At 37.0% G+C, this 21,009-nt stretch overlaps 1 protein-coding gene across 7 annotated transcripts in view; it reads left to right on the forward strand.

Annotated features, from left to right (window-relative positions):
• The window catches only part of PDE7A (phosphodiesterase 7A), a 78,561-nt gene that overhangs the window by 23,929 nt on the left and 33,623 nt on the right, over positions 1-21,009 (forward strand). For 4 of the 7 annotated variants that reach the window (XM_072852408.1, XM_072852405.1, XM_072852406.1 and 1 more), the window contains exon 2: positions 17,803-17,863. In XM_072852408.1, coding sequence (XP_072708509.1) covers positions 17,803-17,863 — 61 coding nt within the window. Of the gene's footprint in view, positions 1-10,780; positions 10,928-17,802; positions 17,864-21,009 lie in introns of those variants that run through there. The other 3 variants (XM_072852407.1, XM_072852409.1, XM_072852412.1) reach the window with 3 other exon arrangements.

Below are 21,009 nucleotides of genomic sequence, written 5' to 3' on the forward strand. Positions count from 1 at the left end.
TATAGCATGGGAAGCAAGGCTCTGCTGTGTACGTCACAGGTTGGGTCCCCCATGTCCCCTCCCCAAAAACGGGGATCTTGAACTACAGGCTGGGGTTGCATTTCTTTGTATTTTTTTCTAGTCTTTGGGGTAGGCTCAGCGCTTTCAGTGCTGTTCCCTTCAGGAGCAATGACATCCATATTCAGTAACTATTTTAAAGCAAAGAAACTTTTTAGTGTTTTTTGTTATTCTTTTGTTCTGATCTTTAGTTTTATGTGCTCATCTATATTTCCATAAGTCTTAAAATTCCTTCATAAGGTGAGAAAGGCTTTAATTATATTGAGGCTCATGTCTGTCTTCCATCATATTTGGAGAAGTAACTGACAGCAGATCCTCCTTTCCCCTGGAGAATGGAGTGAGCGGTGCCGTACACTTTTTGATCTGCAAACTCCCAGCTCTGACAGAGTGATGAGGAGCCTGGAATTATGCTACAGTCGTGCAAGTTACTCCTCTTTCTCTTCCCTCATTTTCCGAATGTGTTTCGGAGGTTGATTATGTAGCTTAATTGTTCTGCCATTCTGCATCTTTCCAAAAGTCCCTCTATAAAATTAGATCACTACATGCATAAGGAAATTATGATCCAATATACTAGACTTTCACTTTACTGCCTAAGTCATGTAATATTAATGAAATTAATTGTGTCTTAGTGTTCTTAGTTTGTTGCGCATAGACAGCACAAATTTAGTACTGGATATAATCCCGTAGCAAGCTGAAATGGCTTCTCACAGAACAATGGGATGATAGTGACACTGAATTTGAAGGCAAAACTGGGATCTGGTAATAAAAACTTGTATGATTTCTATATACCTGAAATACTAAATGCTTTCGAATGTACTAAGCTGAACTACTGTTCACGGTTCTCAGTGAAAATGAAAGGTTTTAACACCAGCTTGTGTGCAAACAGAGAATACTGCAAGCGGACTAAACCCAAGACTTCAAATGATAAATTCACCCATAGTAGCTAACTGTTGCCTTAATTAGATATAGCTTCAAAGCGTATGCTAAGATCTTTCCACTACAGCTTTTCATCACTTCCACAAGTTCAGCACGCCCTATACAGATGCTTAATTTGTATGCTGGGCCCTGTGATAAAGCTATTTCTGTCGATGAGATTCCAAAATTATAGGCACTGATGTCAATGCAGATGAGGTTAGCCTAATTTGGTCAAGAGAGGGCTATGCCATGCAAAATCTTCTTTACATGGGCACATAAAGGCCAGTGCCAAGACTGACAGGTGTCCAGTGGGTGGCAAGGAGCTTCAGAGATAAACATTCTTGTTGGTACTGCTACAATTCTTGCTTCTTTAAGAAACAATATAACAATTGTATGGCTTTTTTTCAGTATCCCTGCAGGATAACTAAGTAAAATGGAAATGGAACTTAATTTTACAAATGTAAATCTTTTAAATCCTATTGAAATCACTTTTTAATGCTAGATTATTAACTTCAATTTCTGTGTAATGTTAAAGCTTGACAATGAAAGTAGCATCAAAAATGGTTACCTTCAAAAATGGATTATTAAGTTCAGATGTATACTGCTGTGAAATCCCTGTAAGAAAAATTACTTGAAAGTGGTTTTTAATTGTAGGAGGTTGCAAAATGTTGTAAATGTGATAAAATGCACTTTCAGGTTGAATAATGAGAAGGATTGTATTTTTGAGAAGGCTGCAGAAGGATTTTAGTTGTAGTTAAAGAAGTCCCTAAACTTTTTTCTACTAGCTTTCCACCTTTTTTCTATGTCAATGTGTCAGCTGTGAAGTGTATCAAAAATGTATTAATCTATTAATAGAACACTTTCTTTATATGCCTGTTTCCATACCTCCTTCCATGCCTCCCCCTAACAGGAGATTGCAATCATGGATTTTTTTGCCTGGGAATTTTTTTTGTATTAGTTTTAAGCTTGTAATTCTTCTGTTCCTTTTTCAGCTATCTCTTTCTTAGTACTGATGTATTTTTTTAAAAAATAAAACCTCTTTCTTTGTATCCAAGAAAAAATATCTTATGCTGACATCTCTGTAATAGAAAGCTAAACCCTTTCAGTGTATTTCAGTCTAAAACACAGTAGTCCTTTTTTCAGTTTAACACCTGCAGACATAAGCCACAGCACTACTGAAAAGCTCTCTCTGTTACTGGGTCAGCTTTATCTATAGTGGGTGAGATACTGAAATAAGTATATTAAGTTTTTGATGAAAAGTCTTTGGATGCATGGATTGCTGGCACCCACGTGCTAACCAAATATTAATGGAAGTCAATAACTACGTGTTTTACAAATGTGTAAATGTCTATAAAATATCAGTTTTGCATGAAAATACCTTTATTAAACTTTATTAGCAAGTTTTTAAAGCATTCGCTATAAGAAATTTGACTCTGCTGCAGGTCAGAGAAGGAGAATTTGGAAGTATGTAAGACAGGATTGTGTTGGTAACTCAATAAAATAAAAGGTGGGAAGCTGGCAATAATATATTGCAGCCTGGAAAGTGAGGGAAGGTGTTGCAATTGCAGGTGTTAACTGTGGCATTTGGAAGGTTAGGGTTTTCAGCTTACTGTCTCATTAGAGACTTTCTAAGTTTAAGTAGTTCAGCTGAAACTGGTCTGCTTAACCAGTTCAGTTGAAATTGGTCAGCTTAACCATAATGGGTGTAGCTTTAATTAGTTCTTGGAAAAAAGCATGGGAGACTACAAGCATTTTTGGGTATGGTGCATGAGCAAGTTCTGAAATAAGTGTTTAGTGCAGATGAGTCTCCAGATGAATTTTGTCCGGAAAGAACATTGTGGCAAAAACTGTAACTCTGCTAATGTTTGGGGTTGATTGGTTTTTTTTAAAGCTTAAACTGTTAGATTTTTGAGGTGAAAGGAGTTGAATGTAGTTGGCCAATGTAACTTCTCTTAACCTTTTTTTATATTTCAGGTACTATGTGTTGCTGCTTAGCTATGTGCTTTGCATTTTTGTGATATGCTTGGGCACGGCCAATCTGATCTTTCTTTGAATCTCTTTAATCTTTATAAATTCCGCAATGACTATTTAAGTTAATTATTATTTTCATTTGTAATGCCATCATATTATAAATAAGATACTATATTGATTTGTGGATTTGACAGCAGATGGTGTAACCATTTCAGTGTTTGTCCTGTGTAGTCATTCAGTTATTTTAATGGAAATGATCACAGAATAGGAAAATAAAAGCTAGGCTTGATTTATTTCAGATGTTCTGTTGCCATATCTGCTTAATTTATTAATGAGAAACTTCCAGCTTTCCCCTTGAAATTTAATCTTTTTTGACAACATAATATTTTCATGTTTTTGTGTGATAGCTAGGAAGGAACCAGAAACAAACGTGACTTTATTACTGCCTTTTTAATGTTTATCATATTTTTGGATCCTTAGCATATGCCTGTGTGCCTGGAGAAATACTGAGATGTGTTTTTTTTTCTGTGGGAACTCTTAAATTTTTTTTAAAATAAAATTTGAAAATTATATCTAAAATTCTTGCATAAATACCTGCTTATAATAAATGGAAGCTGTGTTGCCTGGGGAGTCCCAATAGATGTCAATATTTTAATTTTGTGTAAACTACTCTTTAAATACTTCCTAAAAAGTGAATTGAAATGTGTATCAGGGGTTAAAAGTATCTTTTAGCTCTGCTTGAGTAGTGAAAACTTGCTAGTCAAGAACCTTGCAGGCAGATGTTTCTGAGGCTGAGAGGGAGGTGAGCCCCCATAGTTATGGGAGATTATCCATCACTCAGGAGCCAAATAGAAGCTCTTAGGTTTTTTGATTCGATCTATTAATTGCTGATGGCTTTTCATGTCTGAATGAGAGAGAAGCCAGGGAGCAAAGCAAAAGGAGCAGCTCACATTGTACCCTGCCCCCATGCCTTTTAGCCTCTGTTCACTGCACTGCATGGCTCTCTTCTTTGGGTTCATGAGCTAGACAGACACATCTGTGGAAATTCATTCATGCAGCTGCTGCTTGTGGGGGCCCCAATTGCTTCCTATGCTGCCTCTTTCCACACACACACTTCTAGGAGCTGTGAAGCTGCAGAGGTGAGCTAGTAGTGTTCATATAAGAATAAAAGTTATTGGAGAAGCTGCTCTCCAAGGAAAAGAGTGAAAGCCTTGAATTTAGATGACAAGCTTCTTGTCCTGTGTGTCTTCTGTAGATCATTTATGAAGAATTATAAGATGCAACTACTGTGACTTAAATTTCTGTAATTTCCTTTTCTGGTGTTGTGATGTGTTGACAATTTTGTGATGTTGTCTTTCTGTGAGATTGTAACCTCAGTGTTTTTTATTTAGGTTTCCAGTTAAATATAAGACAGACAGTAAGACAGTCTTTCACTGTTCAAAGGATGTGCTTTAGAAATAGAACATAAATGTTTTATTGCAAAGTCTAAAACATTGGTAGCTTTTCTTGTCACACATTACTGTTCATCTGTTTTCACTTACATAGCCAGGTTACTTGCAATATGTGAAGTACGTGGGAATTGGAATTACTCTTTATTTGCTTCCCAGATATCATTCAGTCTTTGTTGAAGGTGTGTTTAATAGTGAAACACGTTAACTCAGAACAGCTAAAACTCAACTTCTTGCATCTCACCTTCAGAACAGTCTGTCTTTACTGAATGGATTGCAGTCTGAGGCCCTGATGGTGGTTTGTCTTGTAACAATGGTACCGTTTTTTAACTCTTCAAAATCACGGGTGAAGGCATTCGTATTGAACTCTAAAACTGGTCCAGTTTCTTGCTGTGCCACACACCCTTTGTGACTGAGCAGATGACAGTATCTGCAAACAGGTGTGGACAGATACCAGCTGATGTAGACCAGCCCTGGATGAGCATCTGTACGACCATGCTAAAATTGTTTTCTGTCCAAGGTAATGAGCCTCACTATGTCCAACAGACAATTGAAAAATAAATATTTCCTAAATAACATGACATATATGCATGTGTAGACTGTCATCTTAACTTTTTAATACTTTTTTTGTTTCTTTAAAGAGGACTTGGTAAAAGTGGAGTATAGCTTCTTGCCAACATCTCTCCTCTGGAGAGAAGCAGAAATCTAAGTTCTGTGGATTTAAACAAAGCCCTAAAATGCAATAGTAAGTAAGCAGCCTCAGAAAATCGGTGTCTGAAAAAAACTGAGAAAGAGTACTGTATTGTAGAACTTTAGTTCTCTGGCTAGATATGTTTTCATAACAACAAGGGTTATATGGTACAAACTGGCACAGTGACAAATGATCCAGTTTAGATCCTTTAAATGTGTAATGGTATGTTCTTTGTAGAAACTCTGAAATTTACTATGTTAGGTAAAACAAATCACCAGAAGATTAACTAAAGTTCATGATATGACAGAGGCACTGAGAGTATTCTAATTTGTATTGCAAAAGCAGCATGTTAGAAAGAAGTAATCTGGTTCTAGATGTTTAATCTATGCAAGGAAATTAAAAATGCATTCTTATCCACCCCTCAACTAAGATATGTGCTTTTTTGCCGAGTCACTTTTTCAGTGTTACATGGCCATTTCTATTAACCTGCATAAGCATGATGTTGAGCAAATAAGATGAAAGGTTAAAAACAGCCATCAGAAAAAATGCAATATTTAATAACGCGCTTGCTTTGGCAAAGATTTATGTGATTTGTTTATAAAACACAAACTATGTCTTATGCCTTTTGGAAATGCAGTGTGCATAGGATTATCCTGATAGTTTTCTATTGCTACGTTAGAGTAGCTGATGAATGAGTGGTGGTATGGAAATGTAGGTTGTTGGCTTCCCTTCATTTATTGATATTGGATCGTTTATTTTCTAAGGCAGGGTTCCTTCTCTTTCTATCTTATTGAAGACTGAAATGAAAGATTTCTAATAATGAAAAGTGGTCTTTAAGGAAATTGCTATATTCTGTCTTCTGGATCTGTAGCCGTCCTTGGCTTTGGAAGTTCATGTTCTGGAGTTCTAAGCCCTTGGTTTAAGATCAACCAGCCTTTTGAGTTTAGTTGCAATGAGTTTGGTAGCAATGATGATTTATATGTGGTAATGAAGGTGAATTTTGCTAACTTTCTTTAATTTTTCATGTTTGCTTATTACTTACTAGCTGATATGTAGCTTTATGTGGTTGAGTTATCATCCCTGGAGGTATTTAAAAGACATGTAGGCGTGGCACTTAGGGACATGGTTTAGTGGTGGACTTGGCAGTGTTAGGTTTATGGTTGGACTCTGATCTTAAAGGTCTCTTCCAACCTAAAAGGTTCTATGATTCTATGATTTTATTAATAAGCAGCTAGAATAGTTGGAATCTTGTACCTAGTTGCAGCATAGGTTAACATGGCAAATCTTTTACGTAAGAAGCTGAATTGAAAGTAAAATGGTTAGATAACATTTTAAATTAAGACATAAGCAGAAGTAGCATTTGTAAAAGTTGCTCATTGTTGTATACGTTGTGAAATTCTAAAAGGTCTGCTCTCATTATCCGTAAAAATAATGGCATATTTTCCTCTTATTTTTTCCTTGAGTGCAGTGTTTAGTGGTTGGGTTGGGCTGCAGTAATAGCTACCCACATTTGTTACAAGAATATGTCTCAGAGTACCATTTAATTATTCTTTGTTAGTGAAGTCTGCTGAAGAGAGAGATCACACATGATAGATAATGAAGCAGGGAGAAAAGTGAAGAAAAGATGGATATTAGTTGAGAGCTGAGTGGTTGGTTTTTTTGTTTGTTTTTTTTTCTTTTTTTTCCCCCACTACGTGTGGATGCATTGGTAACCGATAAGCTTATTCCTCTGCTGTCTTTACGTGCTGTTAATGTAAATATGGTTAAGTTCCCTGACTGGTCCATAACAAGTAATATGCCAGTCGGGAGCATATCCTAGAAATCAGTGTGCCACAGCCACTGTTCTGGAAGGGGGTGTTTGAAGGGCAAAGGAGAATCCATGGAGATCTCATTTCTGGGCCAGGTGTACAAGTGCATGCATGTGAAATCAGGTCATTCTGGCAAGTAGGAGAGATTAGCAACGGGCCTCAAACTTCTGCATAAAATCTCGTGGTGGTGGAGATCTGTGAAGCCCTGCTGCATTTAAACAGGAGCATCATATGAGACCCAATAATGTCTGTGAAATATGGTGCTGTTGCTTCAGCTCTGGATTTCCTGTAGGTGTTATTGAAATGTTTTTTTGGGGGGAGCATTTAAAGATGCTTCTGTACATATAGTAGTTACTGAGGTTTGTAAGGCAACACTGAGTCATTCTTCAGGACTGCTGAAATGTATTTAAAAAAAAGAGAGAGAAAAGGATTGGAACAGATGGGTATTTAGAAATACACAAGTAAAACTGCGATCCTGTACTTGGTACTTCAAATAACAGAGTATGCTAATAGGAAATAATGGGTTTCCATGTGGACCCATGCAGATCTCTAGGAGTCTATATGGAAATAATTGGATCCTTGCAAATCACCAGGGCATATTAATGGAGAGCTACTTCGAATCGGTAGGAGCTGGTCCCATGTGATGCCAGCTTCACAATGAGAGCAAACTGGTATCTTTAGCTAATTCCTTAGTGGAATCTCTGTAACAACTGTTTGTTGCAAGACCCCAGGTGCTTTCTGCTGTATTGATAATGAATTCTTGTCTTATAAAGAATTACACAGAAAGGTTTACTCAGCAAATGCAAAAACTGCAGCAAAACAGCCTTTGACTGCTTAGATGCATCTACAGTGCTGTATATCATTAAGTTTACATTGAAGTCATTGGGATATTTATGTTTCTTTGTTTGGAAATGGTAAGAGACAGCAGTTGCACTTGTACGCTTGAGCTGACGGTAAGGACAGAGGAACTAGATAATGACTTGTATGCTATATTTGAGTGTTAAGTACTGGAAATCTTGCCTTATCAAACATGGTATCTCTGCATGCATTGAGAAAATGAATTTTAGAAAAACTGAAAAAGAATCTGTTAAAAAGCAGGGGGGAAAAAAGAAGAAAAAATGAAACAGCCTTAGGAACTTCCATAATTTTTAAAAGACAAAAAAATGCAATGTATGATAGCTGTTCTTTCTGGTGTGCTCCTTCGTTTCAAGATGAAGCTGAGACTGATGGTGATGTCCACAGTCCAAGGGTGACTGATTGCACTCCCAGAACTTAGGTAGTATAATAGGTAGTATGTTATCACAGAGGGAATTTAGTACTATCTTATGTAGTCTTGTACCTGAGGATTTACCATACTTGCTAATGACATTGACTAATTTATTTCATATACTTGTAAAACATCATTTATTTCACCTTCACCTTAGAATTGTTAATGGGGTTATTCAAAGCAGTACTTTCCCCAAAAGAAACAGGTAGCTTCTTTGTTGATTTCTTATACTTCTCATACAAACCAGTGCACTTTTTGGTCTTCCTCTGTCTCCAAATTCAGAATCCTATTTCTGAAACAGTCTTTCCATTTCTAAGCCATAGTTAAATAATGCTGTAGTGGTGCTTAACAGATGGGCAGATATTTTTATTTCTGTGTTCTGGTATTAAACTTATGCATGAGACAATAGTTTTACGAAAAACTCTTAAGAGGGGGCTAATTAATTAACCACTTACTATTGGAAGACAAAAGAGGAAAGGGTGATTACTTTGTATCACGATGTTTTCTAACATAATGTGTTTCCGATATCGGTGGAAGAAAGGCTTGCTCCATGCACTGGGGATAAGACCATCCACACATTCCAAGAACATCTTCGTGTGTTTTGTGACAGGAAAACAGAGAAGATTGATCAGGGATTGAAAATAGCGGTGACAGAGAAATGCTTGACCTTTCAAAGAGTGTAAGGTTATTTGTGTTAGAGCTTTATTTGGAGGAGAGTTCAGTCTTGAAGCAGATCGCCTCATTGTCCCTGTTTATCATGCCAATTTGTTTGTTTTCCAGAGTGGTTTCGGTATGTGCTAACTAGACTCCTTTCAAAAGAAACTAAGCCAATTCCACTCCTTTCATGCACCAAATGTACTCTAATCCTTGATAGGGTTGTAGAGGTTTGGCCAGTTATCGGTCATTTTTGGCAGCTTTGAACCTCCTGTGGTAGGGTACGGTTCAGGAAGTTTGAGTAAATATGGCCTGCAAAAAAACCTCCTGGGCTTCATATAGTATAGGTGTAAAGACCTCAGCAGCAGCTGTGTTTTGATGTGCTCCAGTTGTGCCAAATCGCTAATGCACATATAGCCTAATGCCATTTATTGTGTGTGTGGGTTTTTTATTTTTTAAAGTTACATCAGACTGGTGATGACTAATTGTCAGGGTGTCTTAACCTTGTCAAGTGTTTGGAGATGGTAACATTTTTAAATCTACCTCCGTGACAGTTTGTATTTTGGGTGGAACTTGACAGACCTTTAGATAAGCGCTGTATTCATTAAGTGAGGTACCAGAAGGTCCATTCTGAATGTTCTTGCCTATGGCTTTGATCTGACTGGTTTTCAGGGGCATGGGGAAGGGAGAGAGCAGAAGATATGTGTTTGGAATGTAATAGTGTTGTAGGAACCCACAGCTGGTGCTGAGATCATGATTATAGCTTAAAAGCCAGCCCAAATATTGGGAATCATATTATAAGTAACAAAGAGCCCTATCCCACTTACTGAGTCTTCTCCTTCATTCAGTAAACATCCACTGTGGCATGTGTCCCCTTTTCCTGTGGATAGGAGGAAATTAATTTCTCAGCGCTAAAGTTACTCCTTTGGTAATCTGCGCTAACTTTTGTATTTTGTGCACATATTGGAATTTGCAATATGATCTTCTTATAATAAAAAAATAATTATAGGAAGAGCAGCATCTTCATATAATTTTCCTTTCAGTTATTCAACTTCATCCTTTTAAACTCCTCAGTATCCCGCACTCTGTTCTTTTTTCCCTCCATAGCTGCTTTTTTCCAAACTATTTGAGATTTCTTTGCATTTCTGAAATGAAACACTTTTTTTGTCAGCTTAAAATGACAAAAATTAAAATGAATCTCAAAGCCTCACCAAGTATATAGGACCTCTTGGCTGCGTAATCAGTGCTGTTAGAGGAGGTTAGTCTGCTTTCCAACCCTGGAAAGTGCCGGGGGGGTGAGGGGGATTGTAGGCAAGTTCAACCCTTGGAGCAATAAGCCGAAGCAACATGCCAGTTCAGGCATGAGTATGTGTGGCTAGAAAGGTAGTATGAAGGTTGGCTTGGTATTTAGTGGACATTAGAGACAAAAGAAGACATTAGAGAACCATGACTGGTTTCAGTGATTGCATGCATTCAGTGCATTAACTTTCTTTCATCAACATTATTTATAGTAAGTTGCTATAAAAGCAAGCCTGAAATATGTTTTGAAGTTCAGTTCATAGCAGTTCTCCAGGTGGCAGAGATAAAAGGAACGTGTGAATATCGGATATGGTGAAATCTGTTGGAATGAGGCTCTTCATAGCATTTAAAGGCAAGGCAGTATCCTGAATTAGCTCCGGTGCTTTGAGTACTGGAGTTTGATCCTGTAGTCTAGCAAGCTTTGCTGTGTTAAAATATGCGTTATAGAAGCATGTAATCATGGTTTTTCATTTCCTTTAGCATTTCTGTAGGGTTTAGTATGGTTCGACTATTTGCCGTGTCCTCTGGTTGAGTACGGAGTTGGCAGCGAGACAGGGCAGCGCCGCTCACGCGGAGCAAATTGCTGGGCTGTCAGGTGACTGCAGCCTTCGCGCAGCTGTCGGCGGTGCAGGCAGCGCCTGCCTGCCTTCTGCCTTACCACGGCGCGCTACTTCTCAGGCTCTTCAACCCTCACACGGCTTCCAGCACTGGCGGGGATCAGGGAGGAGATTATGCTTCAGGTCTTCGGGGTGATCCAATGGGAATTGCATTGATCTGGTGTTTAGCTCTGATCCTTATCAAATGGATTACTTCTAAGGTAGGCCATTTTATTATTCTGTTTTGGCTAACTGGGTTTATAAGTAGCCTGAGAGAAAACAAGTCATTAAGAACTTCACGAGTACTTATTTTTCTTTTTTAAATCTAATCTGTTTTGGAAACACATCATTCGTCATTTAAGTTTGTGTTTCTTAAGTGTTCATACATGATTTTGTAGCGCTTGACTTTTGCCTGCCTTGAAGTGGGAAGAGTGTGTTTGTAGCAGTGCCAGTTAGGAGACGGGGAAAAGGGATCTGAAATGGCTTCTGAATGGCAGGGGTTTGCTTGCCTCCTTTACTAACAGATCTTCAATTTTATAGCACTTTAAAGGCTTTATGAAAATAAGGAAAAACAATTTTAAACATAGTGAGAATAATACAAATTAGCGTGTTTTGCTTCCTGGACAGGATATCCTTTTTGTATTGTTTATTTCAGGGTTACGGGAGTGGATATACCAGTTTTGTTTGCTTAGGTGAAATACCGGCTACTTTGCTTTGTAGCCTTTCCATTTGAGATGCTTGTGCTTTGAAAAATGTGTGCTAATGCTAGACAAAATTAGGAGTTCCTACTCTCCCATTCTAAAGGACGTAAGTGTCTCCGTAGTATATATTATGGTAGTAAATGTAGGTGGGATTAGTGCCTGGAGATGAGACCAGGCTCTTCTCAGCATAGCTTGCTGCCTAACCTGGAATTAATTCCAAAAAGAGGAATGAATTTAAGTTTAGGATTGTGAAGGAGGGCCAGAATCATTGGAGAGAATGAGGGAAACTGAAAAAAAAAAAAAAAAATCAGAGTTCATGCATTCATATAGAGATAGATTCTATGATTCTTTTATTAATACACAATTTTGTCATTTTTGTACAATTAACAGGAGAACCTGAACAAACATGAACTTGAATTGGTTGTGAAAAAAAGCTTTGCCAGGTATCCGTGCCTGTACTCTTCAGTCATTGCCAATAACACAGTTCTAAATTTACTAAAAGCAAAAACGATCAGGCCTAGTTGCTAGCACTTGTGATAACTTTCATCACATCAAGAAAAAGACCAAGATACCCTAATGGTAGTTCACTTGTGACTGAAGGCAGACTCTAAATACCAAAGTTTTACAGCCAGTGTGCTAGCCTAGTAAGTCATCTCCATTTTACTGGTATACTGTTGAATTGCTGGTTTTCTGAAACTTGACATAAAAAGCTTGCTTAAGGATTATGTCTAATTCAGTCTGGTCAACGATCCTGTTAAGGAGGGAAAAAGAGGAATTCCAGGTAGCTGACATAATACAGTTAAGCATAAAAACCTCTGCTATTTATGGTCCTGTATTTAAATGTGCTAATGGTTGTTTCTTTTAAAGAATTTTTTTTTTGGTGTGTTCGTCCAATTATCCTATTTTGCTGTTGGTTTTGAGTCCTTCTGCCATTCTGATTTAATTTCTAAAGGTAATACCCCTGTGTGTTTCTGTCCTCACTTAAGTCAATCACTTATGCTTTTTTTGACTATGCTTTCTTTTCTGATCAATTTTCAAGCTTTTGTTTTGTATATTTTTGTTAAAGTTTTTTTTTATAAAACTTTGGGTAAATCTCAGGATGCCACATGATATACATCGAAGTTGTATGAGAGAAAAAACCTTACAGATGCTTGTTAGATGTAGTTACCAATAACGTTGATAACTATCATTCAACCAATTGCTAAGTTTATAAATGATTGCCATCCGTCTTGGGAGATGATCATTTAAAATAGCTTTATATGGAAGAAAATAGTAAAATTGCAAGATTCAGATATTTGAAGGGGGGGTGTGTGTCTTACTCTTATTGCTGATTGACTTTCTGAAATTAAATGCATTTTCTTATCACTGGTTTGATAAACTTTCAAAATAGTGCTTTGAACTCCAGTGAAATATTTAGAAAATAGTAGTAAGGCTGTTTTGCAGTGGCTTGTCTGAGTTCAAGGACAGTTACTTAAGTGCTTTAAAAGAACATTTTCCAGGGCTTTAAAGGTAAAAGGCTTTTCCAGGGTAAAATCTTCGTGTTATCTTGTGGAAAATTGTGGATCTTATGTTATTAATTAATGAAATCATTCTAAGAATTATGATAAATGACAGTATTGGTTTTGAAATCCAATAATAGTTGGAGAAATCCAGTCTAACTAGTTTGTCATTCTAGGGACTTTTAGTTGATAAACTGTCTTAGAATCTTAAATTGTTTCCAAGCGTGTATATTTGAGGCAGTGTAACCAGCAAATTGCAGTTTCCATGATATAACAACTTCTCCAAACTTGTTCTCAATTTCTCTTTCTGAAAACAGCCCCCTGATTGCTGGGCAAATAACTTGGGCAGAAAAGCCAAGTAGGGAAAAATACCTGACTAGCTGTGTTGCTGTCCTCTGGCTTTTCTTTCCCGGCTTCTGAATAAACAACCGAGTCGCAAAGTGAGGTTTAGGCACTCCATCAAAAGACATAGATGGTTCTTTCTGATGGGGGGTACTGAATTTTGAAGGCTGACAGCTCCATCAGTTTCTTTCTGCTGTTACAGAATGAGACCAGCAGTTGTTTTCGCTTGACAGTCTGAAAGCTGGCTAGCTGGCGTTTGCCGAAATTAAGTGCCGAACAGTATGCTGGTGCTCTGCTCTGAACTGGATTGGGAAGTCCTTGTGATAAAACTGATACATCAATGGAAACGTTTCTGTTTGGCACAAACAGCAGCAGGTGCTCTGTTTCCAAGTGTTACATGCGTATGCTGTACTCCCTAGCATCACTGAAGCGGTTTCCCTTTGAAGATATATCTGTGTGCTATTTTGGCATGTCATTCCTGTTGCATGGCCTGTAATAACTTTCTATACTCTTGTGAAGGGATTTTCAGAAAGATCTGACTTAAATCTATCTTTTGCTAGATGCTCCCTTCGCCTATTTTTGTGGAGTCCTTGTATCGTTGTTCTTAAAGGATTAATGGATCTTCCACTTCAGTTTGAACTTACTCCATTCACTTTGCATAAAGAGAGGAGAAATGAAAGCTTTTCTTACTGTATTGCCCTTTGGAAGAATAAATGACACTGTAATACCACACTGAAGTTTCAGGTGAAGTTTTCAAAGTCGAAGTCCAGTGTAAACAACCCTTCCCAGTCATCTTTCTGACGTCTGTCTTCACTGCTGAAGCAAAACAGCCAACCCAGTTCAGATGGCTGTGCTCGTGTCTGGAAAGGAGCGGAGTGGTTAAGAACGTCGCCTAAGCATTTGAGGAATTTGTTGAATCACTTGGAGTCCAGCAGATATTCCCACCGGACCAAGTTGTCCTCGTGCTTGAAAAGGGAACCCGCCTAAACACATTGTCTTCAGTTTGAGCGCTAGTAATTGTTGATAATAATAAGCACCATTGGCATGCTGCTTATTTGTTTGAGATTTGTACAGAGGGTCAAGGAGTTCAATATGCTTTACGGGTGTTAACAGGTACAAAGCTTCAGGTAGTCCAAAGAGGTGGCAGAGATCTAGAAATAATTTTTTATGCTTAAATGAGTTAATATTAACAATAATGTGATATTTTGAAGTGGCAGAAGTCAAGCTCTGTCCATGAAGTTTTTAGCCAAGGTTTGTAAGTAGGCAGATACAGTGTATGCTGCAGTCATCTCAGCTGTGTAAGTAAAGTAAACTTCTAGTGGAATTACAGTCTTGATGTCTTGGTGTAGGCTACAGAGAGTGGGCCTTTGATTAGCAATGAGGGAGGAGGCATTTTTGGTGGTCAAGAGTAGAATCCTGGTGATTAAATTGTTTGAACTGTTCAGTGCTTTACAGAAACTTTAGTTCTTCAAGACGTATTTGCCTTTCCACTTACAAATTTGCTGCACATGAAAGTTCACATCTCAGTAGAAGCTGATGCATTAAGTCTGGTCTTTCTGTTTGCTGGATTTAAAAAGTGGAATCTGGGCAGAGTATCTTAAAGTACCACAGGCAGGGTGGATTAAATTACTTCTTTTTTTTTTTTTTTTCCTTTTTCTTGCATTTTTCTGGAGTAATATAGGGGGCAGTATAACAAATACATTGACAGTGTTATTTGAAGTGGGAAAATAGGTGATAGATACACCTCAACCTGTGGTATGTAGTCTGTTACCTATTCGGAGCGTGAGCTGACACAAAGCAGTCCATGGCTGGATGAGCGTAATATTATTTAATTTACCTACCTGTCACAAGTTACTAAAAACCTCTGTACCGTTAGCTCCCTCCTCTGTCTCTGCCCACTACAGTGCTCCGAACTATCCGTGCCTCACTTATTTGCCAGGTCTAAAGGCATGAGGTCTGACCACTCATCACCCACCCTATATCTGTTCCTTGGTGGAACTTGCTAATAAGTGTTTTCCTCTTATCTATTTTATTTAACAAATTTCAATGAATGAAGTATGTTTAGGACCTCTACCCTTTTAGCAAAATTAGCTGAAATTGTCCTTCTACTTTTGAAGTATTGTTAGTAAGGTTTACACAATAAATTGTCTCTTTTTCCTTAGGAAACTAAACTTTGAAAGGTAGTTTTAAAAGGATTTGATTGTTCAAAGATTCCTACAGGATCTTTCAGAGTCCTTGCAGAACAAAATCACTTGTTTGTGTAATTGCTTTATGTTTTTAAAAATGTGCTGTGTTTGATATCATACATGGATGTACTACTTTATCTAGCAAATAATATTTTAGATTTTAGAGAGCAAGTAATATTTTAGAATCAACATATCAAAAGCTTTGATTTTTCAGTAAACTTTTGCATATTGTTTTCGTTCTCAGAGGCTAATGCTCCATTTGGGCATGGTTCTGCTAGCTGCATGTGTGCTTAGCTTTCTGCTGTATTAGATTACAGAACTGTACTGGACATGTCCAGAAATCTGTGATAGACAGGTGCAAGTTAGCACTAAATTACATCACTGATTGTGCCTAGTCAGTGATATGAAATGTTCCAGGCTACTGAAAATATATTCAGCTGAGATTTGCTGAAATTCAAAGGTAGGTTATATGAAGAAATTTGGAGACGTTAGTGGGAAATCAGCATCATTTTCTAGCTGATGAGATGCATTGCTGCCTTTCCCATCAGGACAGGCACATTCTGTGAGAAATGCTGTAGAAACATATTTCAAGGGAAGGATTATTTGCATGGTTTATGATCTTCCCAGGAAATAAAGAACAAAAGCTAAGACAACATAAAAGTGCTGTACAGGGAGTTCTTCCTTGTAGTCTTTACAACAGCAACTATAATGGGACCCCATTTGGAGCTAGGTCTTTGGTCATTTCTGTAATAAATATTAAGCTTACCTTTGGAAAAACTTTTCTGACTTCAAGTGTAAGGTTTTTTCTTGATTTAACATGAAAAATATTAAAACAATTAAGTGTAACTTCTGGGTTTGGAGTCAACACATCAGTTGTACAAATCATGCTGATAGAGGTTATTAATCTTTAGTCTTTGTGTAAATTCATTTGCTCTGTACATAGATGTTTATAAGCAATTTTGCCTTTTTTTTCCCCTTGCAAGTAATTTGTTTCTTTATCTCTTTTTCTTTCTTTTAGAATTCTTCTCAGTGTCCAACATCTGTTTTTCTGTCCTGTTTCCTAATATGGTCTGGTTTCCCATCTTTTGAACTTGTGCATTTTCAGGTTGTTGTGTATCCCTGGTGTAGTGTTGTTCCTGCTACACAGAGGAAAAAATGGGTGACTGTGTTCAGATAAAAGCCAACCTGGAGGTGAAGTTCTCAAAGGGGTATGATTACCCTTTGTGGCACCCAGGACTTAAATGTCCTCAGTATAAATAAGTGTGGTGGACACGGAAAGGTCATAGGAGTTTTTAACACGCATGCACAAAAAAAAAATCTTATTTCTTTAAAGAATAAATGTTGTGAACTGGCAAAATTGAAGTCTGATTGTGAAGGTGATCCTCTGATCCTAGGATTAAGAAATAACATTAATGAAGGCCGTAGGAAGTGGCAGAAGATGGTGAAAGTACAGTAAAGGCAGAACGTGAAGGCTGGGTGCTAGGTCATGCCAAGCTTTGAAGACTACATGGTGCCAGTGTTGTGTAACTATGAGAACATTCCCCCAGTTTTTAGCTATTGGAGGACCAGTTCACCACACTTGCAGGAGACTTCCTGGATTAATAACTATTATTGCATTAGCTGAGTATGTATGCAACATATATATTTTGTGTAAGAAAGAAATACAGCCTGTATGGGAGTATCTCAATGTTGTGCATGGATAGCTTGATGACTGTTTTAGACTTTATCATCAAATATGAAATACCACTTGCTTATTTTCTTTAAAATACCTTTATGTATTACATCCTGCTTCAGTGGTACCTTGATTTGCCTACAGAAAGTAATGGGTGGAATGAAAGTAGCATGTGGCAGCCAAGTCCTGCCCTTGCAGAATATAGGTTGAATTCCTAGGATTGCAGTAATGGTGTCATTTGAGTTCTTTTACTTCTTTTAAAACTTCTTTTAGCTTTGAAAGATGGAAATACCCCATAGGTAAAAGTAAATAAGCAAATAAACCAGGAACTGCAAGTATTTGTTTTAAGTATTACATTCTCGAAGGCTATGAGGAGCATGGTTTTTTATGTCTGCTTAATCTTGTTCTGTGTCTTTTTTATTGTGAGGAATGATTGAGGAGCATCTGGAAAGAAATTTAGGGGGGATATTTTTTCCCCACACTCTGGTCCTGTTTTTCATAATCTCTTCACTACCAATTCCTGTCTGACCTTTGTCCCCTACTAAAACAAAATCAGTATATATATTTGAAAGACGCATGTTCAAATTTCCAAAATTAATTTGGAGAGTTAAAATGAACAAGTGATACTTTATTTTCATTTCAATTTAAAAATGATTCAGTTCTAACTTGCATAAAATATACTTTTTTTTTTTTCAGAGACGTGGAGCAATTTCCTATGACAGCTCTGATCAGACTGCGTTGTACATTCGTATGCTAGGTAAGCATACCAGTTTCTATATTGCAAAGTTCTAATGTTTATGATTGATTTAAAATAATTATTTTTTTATATTTGAGTGTTGAATTCTTAAACTTATCATTCCCTTTCTCCTGGATAATATTCTGGTTAGATTCTTTAGAAGAGCTTGGGTTCCTTTGTGTTGACTTGGGTTTTTTGGTTGTTTGCCTTTTTTCTTTTTTTCCTGAGTTAACCATTGTGTTGGATTTTTACTCCTATATTAAAAAAAAATTAAAAGTTCATATAATTAACGTAATGTGTTTGGTAGAAGTTAAGTTTTCCAAGTGACTCATGATTGATCTTTATTTCTGGGATGGAATTTATCATCTCTGCATGGTATCTTTCTGGTTAAAACTGTAGCTTAGAGAGCATTTGTGTGAGAGTTACCACACTCTTTTAAGAACTTCAGTAGTGAGGCTATGAAATGCTCAAGGTGTTCTTAAAATAATGATACAATTTTAAACAATATTTCTCTTATCCTAGAAGATGACTTGAGAAGGGAAAGGACACATGACAGGGCCAGTAGTTTAGTCAACTTCCTGAAGAATGTTTCCAGAGTAGCAACTAGATAAAGGGTAAAGCCGAATTAAAATGAAAGAACAGTATTGGGAGGGGCAAGCATTCGTGAGAGACCGTCTGTGACAGTGAGTTGCACGGAAGGAGTTGAGGTCAGTCGTTGAGAGGAGAAAGATGCAAAGCTCTTGCAGATCTGGCTGCCGGATTCAGTACTTCCCACACCTCTTCTGGAGGCTGCTGGTGGTGCAGATGGCATGGGGACTGTGTCTATACTCTAAGTCTGTTTCACTGCAAAATTATGCCACTTAATGTAAGCCATCTTGAGCTATGATTTTGTGTTGAAATGGACTATGAATGCTTGCATGATGTCTTGCACGGCTCAATGAACATCAACAGCTAGTGATTATAAATTCTTAACCGGGTCCAACTAAATCAGCCAGAACATGTCTTTTTATGCCCCGAGTCTTTTCAATGTAGTTGTATAATGTACATATTAAAGTCCCCAGAAATTCATAACTGTGATGTCTATGAATTTAAAGTTGTAAGCTATATGCATGTGTACACATGTGTGTATATACATGAATATATAGTCATAACCTGCATATGTAGGCATAGGCGTGCGTATGTATATATAAATCCAATTTTGACTTAATATCTTCGATTTTTGTTTTTCAATTATTTTGATTTTTTAAGTTTGTGAAATTGTTAATAATATAGCACTGACTGTCTACTGAAGGATTTTTGATAAAAGAATGTAATTGCTTTGGAGATTTGTTAAGAGGAGGAGGACAAGATGCTGGCTTCTAAATGTCGAAAAAGCTGCTGAGGTTTTTTTTTTGTTCTTGGAAATAGGTTTATTTCATTTTCAAAAGTTAAAATAACTTTTTCATTTTTAATAATCCTTTTTGCAGGATGAACACTAGAATTCTTCAAAATGTGATATTTTTTTTTTTCCCTGCTCTAGTCATAAGAATAAGAAAGTAAATTCAGGCCTGAGGTAGTTTTGTTCCTTGATTATGTGATGTTTTGTTTAAACAAAATTTATTTTGTGCTGTAATTAGAAAATACAATTTTTTTTCTGCTTCCAAATCCTACAGATTGAGTACTTTTAATTCCACAACAGGGGAAATAAGTATTAATTTATTTTAAAAATGCATTTATATGCTTGAATTAAAGATACTGTAAGTATATGTCTGTTTTTATCTTTTTAAAATGAATCTGCTAGTGATAGAATCAGCTTGTAAGAAAATAATTCTTAATTGCTGGGGAGAATAATCTGATTTCTTTTGCTACTTTGGAAGTTTAACTGTACCATGAAGTAGTTAGGCCCATCACTTCTGCAGAAGGCTTTGTGATAACGCTCAAGTAAATCTAGAGGAAAGCAAGGCATGGCTTCCTGTGGTTCTTGGTATATGCACCTGAACTGAGGGGAGAATCTTGTTTGTTTTAAAACCTTTCTTTGACTATTCTCATAGGCAACACTGGAATATATTCAGAACGTGATGTTAAGTAAATTAAGTTTTCACTTGTTCTGTCATTGGAATTAATTATTAGACTGTGATTGGTGCTTGTTATGAATAGCATAACTATTGCTGGCATTCGTTGCCGTTCAGTGATGCTAGCTATTGAGAGGCAGTAGGTCTTTTAAAGGATTGAGCTCTTCTAACTTCGGCTGGGGGGAGGAGGGTACCAACAAGCGAACAAAAAATTGCTCATTGGATGTTTGAATCAGTATATTAAATTTATATTACTTTCTCACTTGTTGGTGATCACTTTGTTTTCCCCAATGTTATGTACACTATACTGTACAAGCTAGCAACTATTTACAGATTTATTACTGTTGTATTCCTAAATGGACTGTAAAAAAGACCAGCCTGAAAGCTGAACAGTTGGATGCATCGGTATGTAGAAACATTCATATCGGAGTAGATTCAAGAATTAATATATTCAATTAGAATTTTTTGCAAGAAATGTGAAGTATTGCATTTCCCATACAGTATTGTGAGGGTTTTGTTTTTGTTTTTTTTATTTATCTTAGTATACTTGAGCAGAGTAAGCTGTAAGGAATCCTCAGCTGTAACTTAATGGGAGGTTAGGCAGAGTTATGAGACGTTTTGCCTTTTACTTCGTTGGTTATTATTCCAAACAGACTATATCTACTAATAAAATGTACCTTGATAAGGTGTTTATTCTAGCAGACCAAAAATATAAAGCTAAGGGTATCTAGGACACCTCCCTCTGCCTCTGTTTAGTTGTGCTGGCCGTAGAGTTGCTTCTTTTAACGTTTTCAGGCTGTTCCAATGGGAATCCAATGGAAATTCATTTGCACAAGTAAATAGAAATTCCTGTGGTATGGCAGTTGTTTCCAGGTTCAATTTAAAAGATAAAATTTTAGGGGCACACAAAATAAACAACTAACTCTTAACTGTCTTCATCAGTGTCGATATAAACAAACAGCGTTGACTCTTATGACTCATCTGTCATACCCCATTCCCAAAATATACACTAAGCCACTCCCAAGTGGCTTATTTACTATTTTAAAATATAGATACAGATGCAGCATTGTAGAATTTTTCTTTTAAGACCTTGGAAGGGCTAATATATCTGCATCA

Source organism: Ciconia boyciana, chromosome 2 (assembly GCF_034638445.1).
Source record: "Ciconia boyciana chromosome 2, ASM3463844v1, whole genome shotgun sequence".
NCBI classification, from domain to species: Eukaryota; Metazoa; Chordata; class Aves; order Ciconiiformes; family Ciconiidae; genus Ciconia; species Ciconia boyciana.